This window comes from Dipodomys spectabilis, unplaced genomic scaffold, assembly GCF_019054845.1.
Source record: "Dipodomys spectabilis isolate Male_0828 unplaced genomic scaffold, ASM1905484v1 ptg000036l, whole genome shotgun sequence".
Lineage (NCBI taxonomy): Eukaryota > Metazoa > Chordata > Mammalia > Rodentia > Heteromyidae > Dipodomys > Dipodomys spectabilis.
Genome location: NW_024870713.1, coordinates 2,960,636 through 2,983,472, shown reverse-complemented (window position 1 = coordinate 2,983,472; position 22,837 = coordinate 2,960,636). Strand labels below are relative to the sequence as shown.

The 22,837-nt window shown below is 44.5% G+C and overlaps 1 protein-coding gene across 1 annotated transcript in view; it reads right to left on the bottom strand.

The window, feature by feature from the left end:
- The window catches only part of Lmx1a (LIM homeobox transcription factor 1 alpha), a 136,865-nt gene extending 116,568 nt beyond the window's left edge, over positions 1-20,297 (bottom strand). The window contains exons 1-2 of the mRNA XM_042677367.1: positions 20,222-20,297; positions 17,844-18,030 (exon numbers count right to left, since the gene is read on the bottom strand). Of these exons, the coding sequence (XP_042533301.1) occupies positions 17,844-18,030; positions 20,222-20,297 (263 nt within the window). The remainder of the gene's footprint in view (positions 1-17,843; positions 18,031-20,221) is intronic.
- Between the last annotated feature and the right edge of the window lie 2,540 nt (positions 20,298-22,837).

Here is a 22,837-nt window from a genome sequence, read left to right as displayed (position 1 = left end):
AGTCTTTATGAATCTTTTGGGCACTACCAGGTTTTTCAACTCAGGGCCTGGGTGCTGTCCTCAAAGCTAATATTCTACCACTTGAACCACAGAACTGCTTCTACCTTTTCGGTAAATAATTAGCTAGAGATAGGAGACTCATGGGCTTTTCTGCCCAGGCTGACTTCAAACCTTGAGCCTCAGATCTCAGTTTCCTGAGTCGCTAGAATTGCAGGTATGAGCTCGTGCCTCGGCTGATGGGGGGCCCCTCAGTCAGTCCTGAGTTATCATCAATTGCGTTTAAATTATTGTGTGATCGACTCAGTGTTTTCCTGCCCTTAGTTTTGTGAGCTATGCTTCCCCAAGCAAGCGGTGCACTCCAAAGCAAGGTAAGTGTTATAGTAATCCCCCCACCAAGCCCAAAAGAGCATCAAATATACTCAACTAAAGTGACAAAGTGAAATTTTTCAATTTGTTGAAAGGTGGCATGCCTGACAGAGGTTGGGTGGCATTATGTGAAACAAAATGAATCAAATAGCTACAGTATGCAAGATAAAGAGCCTGAAATGAGAGCTAGTGTTTGACAGCCTGATTCATGTGCTTTTTCACCTTATGGCTGCTCAGACCTCCTGTACACGTGACATGGGTAAATTTGAGTAATTCTAGAGCACTGAACTCTATGCATCCTGAGCACTCATGGGTTTTCCTTATCGGCAGTCTCCTTGAACTATATCCCCATGGAGACTGAGGATCTTCTGTAACCCACCTAGAAAGTTTACACATTTGTGAAACTTAAATGCTCCATTTCTTCCCAACAGCTACAACCAAGACAGCTACAACCAAGACAGTACAACTTATTTCAACCTTCAGTTATCAACAAGTGATTACAATTTAGTTAACAAGAGGAAACATAAGCCCACTTAACAAATCTGCTTATTAACTTTCAGTTTAAGATCCATGTAAGAGATAAATACACATGATTATAGCTGAGGTTTGTCAGTTCCTATAAACCAACCAAAATGAGTAAATTCCATCTGTGTTAAAGTTCCTGGCTCTCAAACCAAGTATCTCTTGATTTTTCTATCTTGAATTTGATTGTGTGGTGGTGTTACTTTACAAAGCAATCCACCTGCTTATATATCCTTTTAAAATATTAGGCATATCCACTGAGAATTTCATACTGCTGAGGTTTAAATGTAATGAAAGAAACAAACCATTGCCAAGAGAATAATGTTCCCCATGTGGGCAATAGTCTGCAATAGGCTAATATTGCTAAACATTAGTAAATAAATACTTAGCATAATTAGCTACCATTTTTGCACCAGTGGCTCACACCTGTAATCCTCACTATTCAGGAGTCAGATCTGAGAATCATGGTTCAAAATCAGCCCGAACAGAAAAATTTGTAAGACCTTTCTCTCCAGTTCACCACCAAAAAACTAGAAAAGTAGCTATGGCTCAAGCGATAGCGTACCAGCCAACACTGAGCAAAAAAAGCTAAAGGACAACACCCAGGCCAAGTTCAAGCACTAGTACCAGCACAAAAATAATAATAGTTAGCTACCATTTGTTGATGATCTTCACTAGGTACTTTATAAACACAGATATCCTATAATCCCTACAAAGCTATGTAAAGAGATAGTTCCTGACCTTTAGAAATAAGAAGCTAGATTATTTGAATTTTGTCAGAGTTGGAATATGAACCCATGTGTGAATGGGAAGGGAGGGGGGGAAGTAACAGACAAGGGCTGTTGGTGAGTCTTCCTGCCTTTTAATCTCACAATGTTATTATCTCCATGTAAGGATTTGCCTCATATTTCATGTGTTCTGCATCTTCCAGATCACTACTTCTTAACCATGTGGGGATCACAAGCAACTCCTGAGTTCTAATAAAAAAAAAAATCTATGTATCCTCTCTTTCCAGATGGACACACACATGTACACACAAACACATAACACTTGTCGAAAACAATTCTAGAGAATTATAATTAGCTAAAGCAAAACCCAAATTTAAAATACACTTCCAGACAGTCCCCACCTATTTTCAGTGAGCGGATTTTTCACTTGTTGATTCCTTCACATTTTCCCCTCCATTCTGTGGCTTCTATGGAAGTTCTACAAAGAATAAATAATACAAATGACAAGTAAACTATCATCTTGCCCACTGCCCAAAGGGTCTCAGTGTCCCCTGTAGCCTTGCTGCATTCATGCCGACAGCAGCATGGCCATTACCATACAACGGGCTCACATGAAACATCCTGGAATCATCCTACAGAGCTTGTTTTCCTTTCCTCCTCCACTCAGTTCTTCCAGGCCTTGCACTAATACCAATGGCCCAACATGAACCCAACAATGGTCCTGCACTCACTGAGTTTGTCAATAGTGACAATATACTGACATGCTAGAGAAGGAAGCTAAGTCATAACGCTGGAGGTGATTGGTGGTCTGGGGACAGAAGAAATATATAGATGTTACAGGAGTAAGAATGAATACAGAGTAGGAGGATCAAGCTTCAAGGCTAAACCATGTGGGGAAATAAAGACTTAGTGAGACCCTATTTAAAAATTAAAGCTGGGATAATGGCTCATGCTTATCTGTGGACACCAGTCTAGAAAGATGGTACCGGTTGGTGTGCTATAACACCCTCATCCTTCACCGCATCTTTCCACTACTCACTTAGATTTGCAGAGCACCAGTGTGCACAGCTGTCCTTGAGACTTGAGACTTACTTGTCCTTGACTTGTTTGAGAGTGACTGGCTCAGTTACTAATCCCCTGGAGCTGGTGGATCTAAGAACCTAGGTTGGTTCCCATGGAAACCAAGAGGAGTTGACTTGGTTCCCTAGCCACAGGTTGCATCCCAGCTTTTTTCCTTACTGATCTCACATAAACATCCTCTGTCACGCCAGAGAACGGAGAGCCCCAAGCTCGTGTCCACATTTGTGTATGCTTATGCAATGAAACAACTGAAATACATGCTGCATATCCAAGGAGCCTTGAAGTGACTGCTAAGGACTGAGTGACTCTTACATACAGCTACAACATCAAAGCAAGATATGGACACAGAACCTTCCAGTTCTAAGGAAGACAGAGTACCATCTAGACCGACACACACTGATTAAAAGGCTTGAAGTAAGACATACCCTCCCCTCTATTTTTCTACTAGAAGTTTGCACGACCTGGTAAAATCAAGAACCTGAGTTCCCTGGATTCCACAGCAAGTGATTTTATTGATAGTCTGACCCTATTACAGGTAATGTGAGCTTCAGAACCTCTTTCGTCTCTGATTAACCAGCAAGGTCAGGGCAAAGCTGAAATCACTTCACCATAATAGTTTGACCTCTACAAGACTGAATGTCATTAAATTTTTAAGGGAGTTCATTGGGGAAGTCTTTTAATCCTTTAATAATTGAGTTGGGGAAAGGAGCCAGTGGTGGAGAGCATTTACCTGAGCTGATATTAACTAGGTTTGGCTACTAATGGCTTTCCAACAATCCCACTGAGTCCGTGTTGCCATTTAAAAGAGTGCATTCCATTTGGCCCTTGCTCTTTAACTGTCAACAGGGAAATTGGAAAATAATACATCACTAAGTATTACAATTTGTATTACAGTTCTCCGCCCAAATGCCCCTTCTAGCACTACTAAACTAAGCCCTAACTACCAGTTGAAAAGTAGAAAAATTCATTCCATGAATCAGCTGGATGTCTATGATATCAAATAACCCATCACTAATATATTTTCCACTGAATTTACTGGCCACAGAGGCAGAGCCATTGGAAAATATTCAGCTTCTTTGGCAACACCTAGTTCAGTTTAATTCCTTTCTGAGCTAAGAGGTCTGGCCCCTTATAACCTTGTCTCCTCTACTTCCCTACATAATAATGAAATCTACTGCCTAGACATAAGGAAGAACTTCTATCTACCATGTACCACTGCACTGCACAAGTCACACTGTTCCTGATCACACTCCACACCTCAGAGTGCTCAAGCACTTTGGCAAATGGAATGAGCTCAAAGAGGCTAAGTGATTTGTCCAGGCCAACCCAGCCCACAAAGGGACAAAGACAGGATTAAAGCCCCAAGGATTCTGAAAACACACTGTCGTCTACAATGTCACTCTACCCCCCGCCCAACCCCTCAGTCTAAGAAAGTAAGCCTATGAACAAACTGTCATCATTTACATCTGGTTGGCATGTGATCCCCAAAGGGAAGGCTGCAAGCTTGGTCCTCAGTAAAGGGATGTTTAGAATGGTTGGACCCTTAAGAAGTAAGATCTAGTGGGAGGCAATTAAGGCATGTGGGCACTTCCCCTGGAAGCAATGAATTTGGTTCTTGTGGGGGGGAGGGGAGGTAGTTAGTTCCCACAAAAGCAAGTTGTAATCAAGAGAGCAAGCCTGGCCTCTGAATTCCTCTGGCTTCCTATCTCAGTAAATCATCTTCTGCACAGGTTTCCACCACTGTACTGCCATCACCAGACGCTGACAGGGAATCACCTGACTGTGCACTTTCAGTCTCTATTACTATTATCTCAATAAACCTCTTTTCTATAGAGTTCCCAGTGTCAAACACTTTGTGATAGCAACCAAAGGAAGATTACCACAACAAGCAAATTGACCAAACTATAAAACAGTAGATAGTGAGAGATTCAGCCACCATTTTGTAACCAACAAGAGGATGATATCCAAATCTTGAACTCCTTTGTCTTAAGAGATATTTCAAGCGCCAGAGAAAACACTCTTCAGTGTGGATGGTCTTTTTAGTGAAACATGGTTGACTAGTAGTTCCTGGCCTGGTCTAAGACTTGTCCTGAGAAATTGTCCACACAGTGGTGTACCTTTGAATACACAGATCTCTGCATGGATTAGGAGCAGAAATGAAAGAAGACAGACAAGGTGCTGTTACACAGACAGACTATCTGAAGATGGAAACAAAACAGGCTGGGTCTTCACTGCTCCCATTCCCAGGACATGAACCGGAGTGGCCTTAGGAAAAGACTGAGGAGCTACAATAGCCACCTAGGAAAAGTCTTAGAGGAGTGGAGAAAAGCTGACCTATCTCTCCAGCCTCTGTATGATTATGATCAGTTTCAGCACAAGAGAACAAAGGCAATAAATGGTTGGGAAAGTTTAAACCTAGATCAGACTCTGTGTCTTAGAGGAGTGGAGAAAAGCTGACCTATCTCTCCAGCCTCTGTATGATTATGATCAGTTTCAGCACAAGAGAACAAAGGCAATAAATGGTTGGGAAAGTTTAAACCTAGATCAGACTCTGTGTCCTTTCCTAAATGACTTCCCTGTTGAGTAGGTGTACACCTATACTCCATCTTCAACCTCCTCCCTTTTCCTAGCTAAACTCGCTCTAACCATCAGGTAGACACAAATGACCGAATCCTAAAATACTTTCCCTTTTTCCCTGTCTCCACCCCAAATGCTATCTTCATCCTTCCAAATTGGCCACCATCCCTCCCTCTCATCTTGACCTATTTTTCACGATAGAATCCTGTCCCAACTCCCTGTACCTTTAATAAAACTAGTCTTTATAAGATTGCCCAATGGTTGCCTTACAATTCCAAAGGCAATGAAGCTGCCCTTCTTGAAAATTCCCACCCCCCATCATGTTTCCAGAGCCCCACTCCCCTTGTGTCTTCTCATGCTTCTGTCATTCTGTAACATTTGTTTTTTCCTGGCTTTGAATGCTAATGCTCTCCCAAAGCTCCATCCTTGACCATCTTCTCAGTGTATTACTAACACCTTGGGTATTCTCTCCTTTACATATTTTTTGTAATAATGTAGCCTAAAGAGTTGAATCCAGGTTAGCTCTCAGCTGTTCTTTCACAGCTGCCTCCTGGACAGTCCCCCTGAGCATCTCGCCAGTGAACTCCGCACATCCACATTTATTCTCATTTTCTAGCTCTGCTTGTCCCAAATTTCTGCTCCATTTCTTCAATTCCTGTATGAGGTATAGCTTGCTAAGACTGTCACCTTACCCCTGCTAGATCATCTTCAAATCCTCCCTCTCCCCAAAGTCATTAAGTTCAACTTATGTCAGGAATATTTTCTAGATCATTTCTATTCTCTCTAGTCCCAATGTCTCCATCTTAATTCACATCTTTATTATAATCTCCCAAAGCCTATAGTAGCAACTATCTGATTACTGCCTCTGCTTAGCCTTTACCCAGGCTCCTATTGGTGCCCCAGTTTGCTACCAGAATTGCCTCTGTGAGAAACAATAGTCATATTCTTCCATTGCTGAGAAACCCCTTATGGTTCTACGGTAATAAACAGGATGTGATTGAAGTCCACATGGTACACAACGTGTACCTCACTGGTTGGCACTACACTGTAGTCCACAACCAGACTACCGTGCTGTGAACACCACCATTTCTGTGACAAGTGGCCCCAGGGGCCACCACACTTCCTTTCCAAGACTCCATTTCACATCTTTCTTTCTCTACTTGAAAGTCTCTCCCCTGTCCCCTTTGCCTACATTCCCATCCATTCTCCAAGATCCAGCTAATCTGTCACCCATTCTATGACGTTCTTCAACAACTCCAAGCAAGCCATTTCTGAATTTATTTAACAAGTCTTTACTGGGTGCCTCTTGGATCACATACTGTGCAAAATGCTTGAAATTAAAAACAAAACAGCTGTTCATAAGCCTATCTACTTAGGAGGCTGAGATCTGAGGATCAAGGTTCAAAGCCTGCCCAGGAAGGAAAGTCAGGGATACTCTTATCTTTGATCAACCACCAGAAAACTGGAAGTGGCGCTGTAGCTCAAAGTGGTAGAGCACTATCCTTGAGCAAAAAAACTCAGAGAGGGGCTGAGAAGGTGGCTCAGAGGTAGAGCGCTTGCCTTGTATGCATGAGGCCTTGGGTTCGATTCCTCAGCACCACATAAGCAAAAAGAAAAAAGCCGGAAGTGGTGCTGTGGCTCAAGTGGTAGAATGCTAGCCTTGAGCTGAAGAGCTGAGGGACAGCGCCCAGGCCCAGAGTTCAGGCCCCACGACCGAACCCAAAAAAAAAAAAAAAAAGCTCAGAGACAGTGCCCAGGTCCTGAGTTCAAGCCCCGCAACTAACAAAAAAAAAAAAACCCTTCCCTCATAGTTTATGATCTAAGTGACCCCAATAGCAAAATGCCTGCATAAGGTGTTTCTCTGTCCCTCTGTCCCTGCCTCTCTTTGAACAGTTTTGCTTTTTTAAGCGTCTAAAAATTGGAATTTCAGAACAGAATCTTAGATTGCTAATACATCCAGCAATGCTTTGTTTCATTCATTTTTTAAACATCTGACATATATAAGAATTTCATGTCTATTTGTTGATTAAAGTTGATGACAATTAATGAGCCCATTGTTAAGAGTCAATTTAATACTAAATTTGAGAAATGTATATCAACTAAGTAAAATGCATTCCAACTGTCCATGTGTTACCTGAAATCTCTAGTTGTATTAAACAAAAGTTGAACCAGATTACATTCTGAAATACACTTCATACACTTCATCTCTCTAAAAGTGGACTAGTTAAAAGGGCAACATGTTTGCAATGATGAGAAAAGATTACAATACAAAATATTTAACTAGAGAGAGAGGGAGAGAGAGAGAAACAGAGAGGGAGGAGAGAGAAAGGGAGAGAGAAAGGTTCTAGAACCATTTCAATCCAGCCAGGCCAAGTGCCATCCTGTAAGAGAGAAGGGGAATGTGTCGTCAGTTCTGGAAAACAGCCTCACGTGGAACCCAGGGGAATCTTCTCTAGTTGAGGCTGGGACTTGTTTGCAAATACAGCACAGTTCAGAAGGAAACTTGGAAAGGGAGTTAACCAAGCAATAGATGGACAGCTGCTGCCGGTCCCAATGGAAGCTATGTCTGGAAGGCTCTGGATCTGATCTTTTAACAGTCTGTTGCCAAATGTGAAGTCCAGCTCACAGGATAAGAGTCCCTGATAACAAAGCCTGAGAAGATGAAGGGAAGGCAAATATATGCTGCTTGTCTCTTACTATTCTTGGGGGAGGGGGGTAGACAGGTAAGGCACAGGAAGATGAACAATGGGGTAGCACAGATGGAATGATTGGAGAGGATGGGATGGGCAAGTTTGACAAGCAGGAGTGATGAGTTTATACCAGCAGCTTTTACACACATACAATCACTTAGGCAATTCCCAAATCCTACAAAATTTCCTTTACAACGGAACAGCTGCCCTTGGGAAGGCTGCCTGATAGCTCAAGAATCCAGCAGGTGGGGACTTGTTTTCCAAGAGCTTGTTCAACAGGATAAACTGAGAATTGTGATCTCACTGGGGTGTGAACACCAAAATTCAAGCAGCAGATGGTGTGATTTAGTGGAATGGCCATTGAACCAGTGGTCAGGGGCTGAGGAGAGTATTCCAGCTTCATTCTTTACTAGCAGCATGACCTTGGGCAAGTTCTTAAATTCTCTGAGCCTCAATTTCCTCTGCTATCAAATGCAGAGAAGAAAACCATAAACTTCTCCTTTGCTGTTTTTTTTTTTTTTCACAATAACTAATGTGGCATTTTCTGTCAGTCTTACTGGATCTACAAGTTTTACAATACCAACCCAAAATGACCCAAGTAGGTTGCAATTATGATTATCCCCTTTCCAAAGGAGAAAAAAACAGATGTCAAATAAGAAAGAGAACCTACCCATGCAAACACAGCTAATAAGCAACACAGCAAAAATTTGACCATACACACATTGACCCCTGAGTCTATGTGTCTATGGATTACATACTCCTAAGAATGCATTTAGGCTTTTGCTCATATTTAAGGGGGAAAAAAACAGTAAAATAAAACCCAATCCTCTCTAGTACTCCACATTTCCCATTTAGTTTTTAATTCATTTATCTTTTTCATTTTTACTTACTTAGGCTTTTTGTGCTTGCTATCTTACAAAACCCTTATGCTATCATGACCAGTGTTTTCTCCTTTGTATTGATAAGAACACTGTCATTTACATATCCCTTGACAATAAGACACATGTTTCAAACTATCTTTTTCAGTTATACAGAGTCATTTAATGCCCAAACCATTCATACTCATCTGTCCATCCTCTTGCACCTATGGCTATGGATTTTTGAAATAAAAGACCCTAACCAATAATTAAACACAAAGAAATTAAAACCTATAAGAAAGGGAGTAGGTGAAAACTCACAGCTAACCTCACATACAGGCAATCAAAGAAGACCCTAAAATTATCCCCTCTACCCATTCTAGGGTTTAAAATTTGACAATAAGATGATCATTCTTTTGACTGAATATCCTTCCAATTAAGAAGACTCTTCAGAAGAACAGCTCCTTGCCATGCACATACCCCCACACACACCAGGGTGAATTATATCACAACATTTTCTCCAATCTGACAACTATTCAGAATGAGGCTCTAGTCTAGGCACTGAACAACTTGGAATGCAAAAGGTCACAAGATGGGTTTAGAGCACAAGACAAGTAAGAAGGCGTAGCTCAGCTGAGATCCAACAATGAATTAGAAAGCCAGTGATGCAATGGACCACAACTTCCAGCCAGAGAGGCAGGGAAAGGGTCTCCTGGCACTGAAGAGCTGTGTCTGAATCCCTGGGAAGATGGTGGCTGTCATTATAGGGGACACATGCACAAAGAGAACTCCTGCGATCACTTGAGGAGGAGCATCAGGAGGAGAAAGTAGAGGGGAGGCCAGCAGCAGGGGAGGGAACTCTAGATGGTTATGTTAAAAAGGATTTGTTCCACTGTCAAAGCCAGAAAACTCTCCCCAAGAGTTAGCATTAGGGGAGGAAGGCTCAAAGAGGAGGTAGATGCCATGAAATATGGGAGAGGAGAACCGGCATAATCCCCCTCTGATCAGGGATGGACCAGGCACACACTAACATTGAGCTCCGGTGTTGTTGCCCATCCCAGATAAAAGAACCCCCAAAGCCTTCCTGAGTTCTATAAATCCAAGCCCATTCCTAGTTCTGTCCAGTGACTGAGACTCAATAGCTGTAAAGCTCCAGAGCAACTGCAAAAGCTACACCTTTCTCCACTCTGGGCCCCATCCTGAGGAGAGATGTCCACTTCTCTACTCTGAAGCTGACAGGCCTAGCCCAAGCTGGCATCAGCTCCTACTCAGCCTCAGGCTATCCTAGATGCTGAAACAAAGACATATTGGGACCCTCCTGCAGAGAGGAGGTGGGGGGCTGCTTCTTGGGTCCAGAGGGATTGGGCCTAATCTGCTGCACAGTGAATGACAACAATGTTAAGAATGAAAATATGGTTTGGGGGGATAGTCCCCAGGAGCCCAACATTTTGGTATTTAAAGGAACTTTAATGAGCTTAAGAGGCTAATCTGGAGTTCAGGAGGGGGTGTTTTGTTTTGTTTTGTTTTGAAAAATCCTTTTAAAGACTCCTGAGGCTTGATAGGGAGGAGTCAATCCAGTTGTGAGTCAAGGAGTAGCTGCTTGTAACTGCAGGGGTAGAGAGGAATGAAGACAGGATATTGCTCCAAAGGACACCAGTCCCTCCTGCAGCAGAACTGGCACTCAAGAGATACGAGATGGGTCCTTCCAGGATGGAGAAATGCTATATCCAGGGAAGCTGCAAAGGGTGAGAGTGGGGTAAGGCATAATAGCCTGTCAGAATACTCACCACACTCCTCCTTCTCCCCATGGACTTGTGCAGCACCAGACTCAGGTATTTCTCTGTTGCACCAAAAGACATCCCCTTTTAGTAGTAAGATATAACCCAGCCTCTACCAGGGTGCCAGCATACTCAGAGGTTTCCAGAGGTCCAATAACAGTCACCAAAGAGTAATGATCACAGAACCATGCAACTCTGCGACCAATGTCCTTTGCCAACCATTTACCTGAGCCCCACACCACAATTTGATGGTCACGTGGCAGAGCTATTATTTTGTGTATCCAAAAGGTCCCTCCATGTATGGAAATGGAGAGCATACTAACAGATCACAAGAATACCTAAGGATGAAGAAGAGGCAGTCGATAAGATGCATACGCGTCACATTATTTAATAGAGTTCCATGGGGAAAAGGGGATTGAGGGGAGGCAGAGTAGGACAGGGCTAGATGTGAAGTCCAATACAGCACAGAGTCCATTTTTTATATGGACAGAGTTTATTAGGAAGGTCAAACAAACACATTCCAATCCATAATGGCCAGAAACCTATCAGGACTCATCTGTTATATGACAAGACACGTATCTAATAGTGTAGAGGAACCCTGGAGGCCTAGAGAGTCAGGAGAGCCAGACATATTTGCTGTTATCCAAAAATAGTATTCCCAAACTGGAACCTTGAAAGGCTAGAAGAGATTTCCGTGTGACTTCAGTTGCAGGACTAGGAAAAGCACAGTCTACTTTGTATTTTTAGTTGTTATGACATTTTGGATGCAATAATGGAGAACCTAATGATGTTAAATTCTAGGTTATCTGTGCATGCCAGCCAGGTGACAAGCTCTACAGATGATTTGGTGGGCCTTACTCACCACTGATAAGAACAGCACAAGGGGAGATTTTTTTTTAAATCCTTTTTTAACTATGCAGACAGGGGCTACTACTAGTGAGGAGACCAAGTTATTCCCATAAGGTAGCAAAGAAACAGAGGTTTGTTTTTATTCCTTATATAATATCTTCATTAATACTTCAGTACTTCTGCTGCATTCCAATAGCATCTGCTATCTAATGCCAAAAGAAACTTAATCCTTTTCCTAAGTCTCATTTTATTTATTTTCAGTAGTGTGAAAACAAACATGTAGCAAGATTACAGTGTTTACACCTCCTTTTTAGCCGCTACTGCTCTAATCCTCCTGCTAATTAATGCCAGGGCCATGGTGATTTTATTAATTTCACCTTGGTTAAAAATATAGAGACGGATCATTGTGCTTTACTAAAATAACAATCTGACATTTGGAAGATGCTTGCAAGATGGTTGATTTAGGTTTCATTTAAGATATAACAAAGAGACACAAAGCTGCAGTCAGCAGCGGCCAGAGATAACATGACTAATTTTAATTGTGATAAATACACTAAATGCCTATGTCATGCCAGTTAGAGACTAAGGAGAAAATGTAAAACCTAAGGAGCCCCAGGACAGATTCTCTTTCCACGATGAATGGAAAATATACCACTGGAAGGGACACAAGGGGATCTTTTCTCCATCCCTTGTGATATTTGTTCCAGAATCTTTCCTACAAAATTACCAACTTCCCCAAACCAAATCTGCAAATGTACCTGGCAACCACACTGTTCTAAGTCCCCAATTAACTTCAGAAAAACACATCAGGTGTTCCCAAGGAAGAGTTGCAGGCATGATGGGTATAAGACACCCTTCACACAAAGAAACCTTTCTGCTCTGTAGGAGTAAGAGAGACTCTCCCCACCCCCCAGGGTGCCTCATCCTCTTTATCTTACCCTGAAGTGGCTTGTCTCAGAACCCCTCTCTAAAGATGTGAAAGAGCATTTAAAAATCGAGATCCCAAAGAGTTTATTGAAAAATAATAAAAAGCAAACATCAGTAAAATACAACTAAGATTTTATAGCTTAGGCAGAAATGATTTTTAAATCTTTCTCCTGTAGCTATTCTTCCATAATTTCTTCCATAATTTATTTCCCAGTATTGTACAACTGTACTTTGTAATCAGCTTTAAGTAATTAGATATTTGATATTTTGGCATTGATAACATTCAACAACCACATTTTATTAATACACATTCACTCTAAGATGCTTTGCAATTTCTGGTCCTGTAATGAATAGTTTAAAGTCTTATTTATTCTAAGTTTTAAAGCCCAAGTAATTTCATTGGCTGATGATGATGATGATGGTGATGAAAATGAAGATAATTGGCTAATGATTTAATAATCAAAGCTGTACTTATTAGAGAAATAGTTCCTGCTCATTATCCTCAAAAACTTTCTCATAATTTAAACAGTGAAAAGACTTCTCTGAAATTAGTAACCGTCTTTTCATTAATACAAAAGTTATAAATAAAAATGAAACTAAACAGCAAGATAAATAACAACCTACCCAGATAGTTCTTGTCTCTGAAATCAGAATATCAAAAGCTATTTTCTAGCCAGTTAGAAAACACAAGCACTAGGATTGTTCAGAACCTAAAACCAGACTGGATACGTTAACTCTTTAAATTATGTCCCAATTAGTTAAAGACCAAAATAACCCCATAACCTTTCTCTGTTTTTAGGGCAATGTTCATATCTAGTATTCTAATTCCCAAAATACTACTAGCATCCACTCCCGCTATCTAACTATTTTTCAAAAACTCCTAGAATCCAAGAAAGTCATGTCCAAGGTTGGATACTTATACAAAGAGAAAACACCTCTGAGCAGGGTATGTTTTCAACCACCCTTGAAAATTAAAACAGAAAAGTAAATAAATAAGGTAGTCCGCCTGGGTAAACATAGCCACAGCCCTTAGACTGCTAATTTCAGGCTAAGCCCCTATAATTTAACGCAGACATCAATTTATTACCTAGCTGTGTTTGATTTTTATATTCCTTAAATTTTATTGTGCCAGGATTGGGGCCAACAAAAGTTAAAGTAGAGAGAAAAAAAATCTAACAATTGCCTCTAATTTCATCTAGGGGCTCCTTTTATGAGGAACTGCATGCCCAAGTAATGTCACAGTCATAAAATCAAACTAACCCCTCCTACACACACACACACACACACACACACACACACACACACACAACACCACCTCCTATACTACCCTTGATAAAATGCAGAATTAGTTCATTACTGGTCCTAATAGACAGCATTACCTAAGTCGTTTTCTTGTCTCAGGGCTGCCAATCAGCAGATCAAAAGAAAGATAAAAAAAAAAATCTCTTTAAGTGTGATCATATCCACTTTCCCCCATTTCAGTCCCTTTCCTTAGAAATCAATCTGCTCCAAAAAGAAGGGAAGAGAACACCAACTGACCCTCTGAGAGAAGGGTTCCCAAGGCCTGCGATTTGCTGACATGTGGGGAGTTATGATGCTGTGAGAACAGTCCTGATGACAGCAGAACTATCCCACACTGCTCCTAGGGTGTCTAGAACAATCCCAGGGATAATGATAAACTTCATATGTGAAGGGAGAGGGCCCCTCCTGACCCAACAAGCCGCCAGGCACATGAAAGAAACAATATAAACTTGATTTAAATGTGGGATCCCTTCCAGAAGGCTTAATTATCTATTGTATTACCACATTCCCGTTATTCAGCAGTCTCTTCTGTCTCTGACTGAAGTCCAACTACAGCATTTGTTTGGAACAAATTCAGGGAAAACTCCAAACTAACCAGATCATAGAGGACTCAGTTAAATCAGCAACAACAGTTATATAAATAGAAATCTTCTAGGCTGGAAAATATGTGGGTTGTCTGCTAGCTTTCAGGACCCCTGAAGACAATTGGATCCAGTCTATAAAAATCTACACATTAGGTATCCCTAATGTTTGATATCACAGAACACAGCTTGATCAATGTCTAACTAGTTGTTTTTATTTGGAGACATCTCCTGAGTTACAAAATTTCTCATTTTGGAATGTTCATAAATCAGTATTTACATCCTGACCTTAGTTGCTTATTTCTTTTGGGGGGAAGTCAGAAGATCAAGTATTCCTCAAGGTGTCAAAGTATTAGGGACAAAGAGTAAAATATCCTGACATTTCAAATGAATGGTTGTACCTAAATAAACATCATCATTTCAGTTTTTTTAATTAGAAAATTTTGGTTTAAAATTTTGGTTTTAAAAAAAAAAAAGTTGGTGTTTGACTCAAGGAAAGTGTAACCACTATTGGACAGGATGGTATTTTCACCTTTTAAGGGGCTGCCTGACCCAAGCTATTCACAGCTAATAATTCAAAGACAAAAATCTCCTCATCAGCCATGGATGCATACAAGTGGCTAAAATAAGCAGGACAACCCCAACTTCATGAATGTGTGTGACTGTTGCATTGTACTTAGACATGTGGAAACAGCATTTGAACTTCATGACTTTTGAAGAAAAAGTACTGCCTGAACATTCCCTCATGAAATGTTCCACAATTTACCTTCTCTGCATCTCAATTTTTAAGGGACCACAACTCCACCAAAAAAAAGCAAGAAAGCAAAGTCATGTTTACTAATGTAATAGAAAGTGTTCTCTAATTCTTTCAGTACTACTCTCCAAATAAGAGTTCTATCCTGAGTGATAAATATCTGGTCATTCCAAACAGTTTCTGATCAATATCAAGTCCTGCACTTCAGGTGTGCAAGTTTTCAAGGAATTCTTGATGGTAAGATTACAGATGGAAAGTTTTAGGCTATAAGCCTCCTGAAGGCAGGCTGGGAGATTCTTCTGGCCATTTTTCCCTTACTTTGTCCAGTGTCTTGAATAAAGAAATTGTCCTTAAGCCTACTTTTTTAAATCATCAGTTCACTTTCTCCTACCATAAGTATTCTACAGAGTAATAGCATCAAGAGTTTCAGATAAATATACATATGTATATATGACATATATATATATATGTATGCTTTGTTCTAAGAGTATGTTTGAAATGTGGAACAGAGGATTTTGGGGGGGAAAAAAGAATACATGAATCTAAAACGCAACCCTTGAGCTGACCAATACTGAGAACACGCTAGAAACTAAAGAGCACAGCATACTGATTGTAAATATCTGTGTTTCAATAGATATTTTTAAATTAAAAACCTCCATGGTTCTACCAACACCTCTCTGAACAATACATACAGTTCACACACACCCCCTCCTCTGCAAAATCTCCTTGGTTCTGGCCAACAGCTGGCAAGTTGATCCCTGCAATTTTCTCTTTGCAGAAATAGCTTTGTGAGGGGAGAACTGACCCTCACCAGCTAATAAGCCCAAACCCCACCAAACCTGGAGGGCTGAAATGGAAGGCACATTGTGGTGTTAAGTACTTTACAACAACTGTTTCTTCTCCTCTTGACACAGCCTGACTTCCTTAAAGAAGATTTGACTGGCCAGACAGCTGTGTTGACCCTTAAGCCTTCTTTGATTCCTGATTTTTTTTTTTTAACAAACAGAATAGAAATTCACAACCCAAATCCTCTCTTAAGCTCCAATACTTTTGAAATGTGCTAGTGTTGTGGCTGAAGGATGTGGACATTTCAGTAATCTATAAACAGAAAGATAAAGATTGGATCCATACAATACCAAAATCAAGAAAGAGAGCAGGGGGAGGGGAGGGCGAGGACAAGCAATCAACCAGACCATTTAACTCAAGGTAATACTTAAAATTGTGTAGACCAAATCTGCTTAATTTCCTAAAAATTGTTACTTTTTACTCAGACATTTGTGGCCATAAACAAAAACCCAGAACAGAGACAAACGTGTTTCCAAATGTTAATCATAAGGGTCATTTCCTGCAGTGGTCAGGATGTTCATTTTTTGGTATAATTCTGTATTGGTCAACTCATCTAAAACTGAGTATCCATAAGGTTGTGAAAATGTATTTTTTAAAACAACAAATATGTGTCCTGTTCTCTCTAAGATAAGGAAACATGGACTAGCAGAGAGTGTGTGTGTGTGTGTGTGTGTGTGTGTGTGTGTGTGTGTGTGTGTGTGTGTGTGTGTGTGTGTGTGTGTGTGTGTGTGTGTGTGTGTGTGTGTTTACTAAGTCTAATCATTTGTCAGACAACATGACCACCAAGATATCGCTGGCATTTCTTAGTGTGGTGCTTAGTCCTCTTCAGTACGTCCCCTTTCATTTTGTTTTTAAAAACATCATAGAAACTACATTTTTAGGCACATCAAACCCTTTTTGGATTAGCTTCAAATAATGCTGTCCACTTTATTCACCAATGACCAATGCAGAATTCTCAGATGCATACACCCACACAGTCAATATAAATACCAGTTTTAATGTACAGAGACAGAGCACTCTTTTGTACCATTTTTCTCTCCCCAAACCCTCCACAGTACTGTGAAGCTAATGCTCCTAAGTTAGCCACTTTCCTGAGGGAAAGCAATTGATTCTCCTTACTTCCCTGAACTCCTCCAGGTCTGCCCAGCCCAGCAAAAATAAGGAAAACTCACATTCACTTGGGAATTACAGAAATCTAGCTTCAAAATAAACCAGTCGCTTAAATACTTGCCGCCCAACTCCCAGAAAACAGAAGATTCGGGCCGACAGGAGGAGAATCGAACCTGCTGTGTAGCAGAAAGCATATTCAAGACTAGACTTAAGTGAGGATATGCTTTAGGAAAGTCAGGCCCCAATTTCTGGCCCCCTAACTCCTTCACTGGAGGGCTTATCAAAAGCCAAGCATACTGGAAGAGAAAAGGCCAACTTGTGTGCCAACTTGGAGCAGCAGCAGTTCCATTTCCAAGCCCAATCTGTCGCCAGTGTACAAACCCAAGCAGGAAACATAAACCGTGGCTCCATCCAACCTCATAGCCCAGGCACACGCACGAGAAAGGCTCAACACACCTGGGTAAAATTGTATGGGAACCAAAAAAAGCCACATCGGTCACTGACAGCCCAGTGGTCGCTGACAGCCCAGAGGACAGGCACCAAGCTCGGAGGACGTCACAGGCCCACAGAGAGTGGTCCCTGGGAATGGCCAGGTTTAGGGAAGGGGGCTGGGAAGACTAAAACTGGGAACAAAATCAAGAAAGAAATAATTTCCCGCGCGCTTCTGGTTTGGTATTGCGCACAGGCGCAGAAGCCGACCGCCTGGGGAAAGTGCGGAAGACCCACCCCCGGGTGAACCAGAATCTGTGGGCTTCCGGGTGGGTACCTTCTACGCCTTCCAGAAGAGGATGCGGATGAAGGAAGAAAAGTCCCCCGAGCACACCGAGGCCAGTGCGCGCGGGGGCAAGGGAGCGCACCAGCAGCGCGGCCACTTACTTCTCGTAGTCATACTTGCAGTAGAGCTTTTTGTCCCGGTAGAAGCAGGTGGTCTCCAGGGGCTCCTTGCAGGAAGCACACTGCACACACTGTTCGTGCCAGAAGCTGTCGTTGAGCCGAAGTAGGAACCGGTCGGAGATGACCCGCTGACAGCCCTCGCAGACAGACTTTGCGCTCACTGTTCTGCCTGCAGCCGCAACAGACAGACGCCAGTGAGCCGCTGGCGCAGGTCAACCCTGTCAAACCCGCTTGCGATCGCTCCACACCCATCGATTTCCAGGGGACCCTCCACCCCAGGAAGAAGCACCCTGACACCAGCCATCATCAGCCCTGAGGGGGGGAGGGGGAATCAAGCCAAGTGACAGAAATAAGTGGTGACGTTTTCTCATAAACAGGGACTGTATATGGAAATTTAAATTCTAGAGGAGGAGGCAGAAATCTTCGGGTGGCATTTAGTTATCAAATATAGTCAAGTAGGAGCGCAAGCGGATTTACATTCTGTAAAATTAAGGTTGTAAATAAAAGGGTGTTTCTGAGTTTATTACGTTCCAATTAAGCAGCAAAACGCTGTTTAAAACGAATGATAAAACGTTTAAAAACAGAACGAGCAAAAACCAGGTCTGCTTTTTTCTTTGTTAAAACACAATCATACTGTTTTGTTTTCATTTTTTTAAGAGGGAAACTTGAAATTTTCTCTTTTCCTAAAAAGTCCCATGGGTAAAGTCTCACCCTGGGCAAACGTAGTATTGGTTAAACCAATGAACCCATACTATCTTTTGGCTTGCGTGCAAATCGCAGATGGGCTTTTCATAATTAAGAAGTGTCAAAACAGACGGAATTTAAAATCGCAGCGCCAAGGAGACAGTGGGCACTGAGTACTCAATGCTGAGGCCTGGGTACTCGACGCGCGCCCAGGAGCGGTGCGCGGAGAAAGATCTCCCCCAACTACTCAACAACATCGGGGAACCCGCTCCATCATACCCTTGGGCCTTTATGTATTTTTTTTTTTTTGCCCCTTTAGTTTGCAGACCTAAGCGTCCATTTTTTTTCATGGATGACGCCTGGTTGCCTTTGTTGGCACATTTCATAACTATTTAAAGAAGTCCCGTTCCCACGATCACACGCTTGAGCGCGGTGTCCCAAAGGACTGGCCCTCTTCCGTGTCCCTGCGATACTCAGTTTCCCCTGAGTCGCTTTAGGAAAGAGGCTGGAAGGGCTGGGTAAAGCAGCGAGATGGTTCTCAATTTTTAAAGTTCTGTTTGTTTTCTGGGTTGATCGGCATCCCAGGCCATACCTCCAGGCGTTTGAGCGGATGTAGGCCGGGCCCCACACAGGGCAAAACGCTACGCCAGCCGTGTAGACTTCAGTCCGAACCCGCTATCAGCCTGCGCAGTGCGGGCTCTGGCCCGCCTACTCTTCGGAAGCTGGACAGGGGTGGGGGTGGGGGTGTCTGGACACTCTAGGAACCGAGGCTGAAAAGCTGAGCCCAGAGTGCGTGATTTCGTTTGGGGGATGGGGGGTGGGAATTTTTCTCCAGTCCAAGCGTCCCATCCCCTGCCTTCAATCCGCTGTAGCGGTTTCAAAGAAGTAAAGGGGAGAGGGGCTTAGATGACAAAACGAAAAGTTTCTCAAAGAAAGAAAAAAAGAGAGAAAGGAAGAAAGAAAGAAAAGAAAGAAAGAAGCACACCTTTTATTCAAATCTGAAAAGGACTAAGAGTAAAGTGGGTAAGATCTCTAACAAGAATGTCTACACGGATTTTCAGAAAGACCTGTATTCTTGGGGTCTGTGGACCCGCCGTTGCTCCGCTTGGGCGAGAAGGGCCTGGGGTGGAAAGGACCCGCGGAACCTAGGATCCGGCTTCAGTTAATTAAAGCCTGGGCGAGTGCCCCGCAGGGATGCCTAATCCCCGCGTTGCGCTGCCCACCCGCCCGGAAAAAAAAAGTCCCTCGGCCTTGCCCAAGACTGGAAAGGGGGTTAGAGTTGGTGGGGGCAAGAAACCGCCTCGAACTTGGGTGCTCCAGGCCTCGGGTACTTGCTCTGAGGCCGCAGAGAAACGGGTGGCATTTATGAGCCGTCGATCAGCTCCGTGATTAAAAAATCCAGCCCTGGGTAGTTTTTAATCACTTGCCACTCAAGCGCCGGCGAACACGCTTGCCCGCCCCTCGCGGCTTTAGGGAATTCGATGCCCGGCTTGTGAAGCCTGAGGGAGGTTTACTGGTTTTGTTTAGACGGGGACGACTCAAGAGGACTGACGGACATCGACAGACTAGGAGTGCGGTGCACGGGGCGCGGGATGCTAGCTCCCGAGGTCGCTGTCAGGGTTTCCAGAGCCGCCTGGGCCTGGGTGCGCCCCAGGGCACAGGGCCTCATCACTCACCCAGCAATGAGGAGAAGGAGGCTGAGGTTTCGATGGCGCTTTGGAAGTTCTCCTCCATCTTCAGGCCGTCCAGCATGTTCGGACCGCGCCAGGAGGACCTGTAGAGGAGAGGGAAGGATGTGACTGACTTCCGTGCCCGAAGGGACTCGGCGCTCTCGGGGGACCGCACTCCTGGGAAAGGACGAAGGGAGTGTCCAGGGTGACCCGAATGAACCGGGAGGATCGAGTCCCGCCTAGAGAAACACGGGGCGGGAGGGGAGAGACGAGTCGCACAGCGCACTGCTCTGACTGATCTGATTTCACTTGAAGTCAACGCGTTAAGTACCTAGGCCTCCCTCCTCCCCCCACCCCCTCGGTGTTTCTCCTGCCCCCCACCCCCACCCCTACCCTGCCGGTCCGCAGGTTTCCCATCCTGAGATCGACTCCGCCCAACTTGTAGTAATGTGGGCCCTGGGGATGTCTCTTCTGGGACTCAGCTACTGGGTACGACAGCAATAAAAACAATTTTTAAAACAAGAGGGGGTGCTCTTCCCCGCCTGTCTGGGCCCAAGCACACCAGGACATACCCCGAGGTCCGGGTCACCCCGTGTCGCGGCCCTCACCTGCCTGGGCTGGGAGAGAGGCAGCGTAATGAAGCGGAGGGACGTCCCGCCCGCTTCCGTCGTGCTGGCGCGCGCGCTGCTGGGGGGCGCGCGGGAGTGGGCGTGCGGGGCGCGCGGGGAGGTCCTCGCGCGGGTCGGCCAGGGCCGGGAATGTCTGCAGGAGCAAAGAAGTCGCCTCGGGGAGGAGCCGCGACTGGCCCGGCTCACTCTTGGATGCATTTCAAATCAACTTTCAAAAAACACGCCCGCCCGAGCCGGAGCTTAGGAGCCCGCAGCCTTCCTTACCTGATGGGCGAGCCAGCTCCCCGGCTCCGGAGCAGAGGGAAGTTGCGGGCTGCCGCGGGAAGCTCCGGCGGAGGAAGGCGTCACCCCCGCGGCTGCAAACCCCAGCAGAAGCCCCGATTCTGGCGCGTTGGGGAGAGAGCAGGAGTGAACGCCGGCCCCCGGTTCCACTCCTCAGCGCGCAGGGGCCGGGCCGGGACGTGGCCTGCTCGGGACGTCCGGCCAGCCCGCTTTGCTGTGCGGGGAGAAGAGAAGGCCGGATGCAACTCCGAGGCTGGCAGTTCGGGAAGACAGAGGCCTGGGGTCCTGGGTGCAAGTCGGCTCTGCTTCTCCGAGGCGGATCCCGCGGTTTCTGACAGGGGCCGCAGGGCTGCGTGCGCCGCAGAGCGAAGGGGGTGGGGTGCGCAGGGCGGGGGACTGGGAGCGCGTCCCGTGGCGGGGCCGAGGTGCTGGGTTTCCCAGTGTGGCTGCTCAGCCCACCTCGTGGCCGCCGCCTGGTGCGCCCCTCTGCTGCTGTGACCTCCGGGGCACACGAACTTTCCTCCCGGCCGAGTGGAGCTGGTACCTTGGGGAGCCGCGCCTGAGAGTTCGCGGAGATCTGCGCGCCCGCCGCCTGGACCGCGCGCCGCGGGGCTGGCTGCAAACGGGGTCGCTCTCTACTCCCGACTGCAAGCGGTCACTCCGCGCCAGTCTTCACCTGGGCAGCGTCGGTAATTATGCGCATCCCACCTCCCCACCCCAAATCCCCGCAGCTCTAATGGCTCAGACCTTTCCTCATCACTCAAGGGTTCCTGCAACGTCCCAACTTCCTTTAGGTTCCAAAACCTGTTCACCGTTTTGCACCGAACGTAGCCAGTTCACTGATGGGATGTGCGGCTCTACCAAGACCCACGGCCGCATCTTGAATCAGACTCTCCGGAGAGACTAGGTAGGATCCCATCCCTAGACCGTAAACTGACAATAGCAATGAGGAGAAATTTAGCTAAGGGGAAGAAGTTGGGGGTGGGGGGGAAGGGCAGGGACCGGAGAGAAGAGTGAAATGCTAACTCCCAGTACTCTCCTAACTTGAGCTGATAATGCCAGCTTCTGTCTCTCCAGGAGCAGGAACCGGGTTCACAGAACTCTGAATTCCAAGAAGTGCCTGACCCCAGGTGGTTCGATAAATCGATCATAGCACTGACTAACGTTGATTAGATACTTACTCTGTGCCAGCTTTGGTTATACAAGTTAACTCATTCAATCTTTACAATTCTTGGCTCCTTATTACTAGTGAAGGAAACAGGCTGCGTATCATGCTGGACATCTGAATACTCTAAGAAGGCCCAATTCAATGGGATTCCCTGGGACCTTCTCGGTAACTACACTGAACTCTGAACATTGAGTCGGAACTGGCAGGCCTGCTGGCCAGGTGAATCCAGGCCGAGGAGATTCCCTGAAGCAAGAGTTTTCCATTACTTTTTCTAAGGACAGGACCACGTCCGAATTTTAAAGAAAAAACACTGGCAGCAAATTGCTCCAGTGTGCTTTGGGAGCAATGACTCCCTCCTACCATTATAAGTGCTTTCCACCAATAGGCACAAACACAGAGCACAACTTGAGAAAAGTAAGGGTAGAAGAGCATCGTTTAATACCGTAGATTTGAATGCTGCTTTATTCTTTTCAGGATAGTTTCACATGTGTGATTTTGCTTGATCTTTACAACAAACCTGTGAGGCAGGCAGAGCAAATAGTT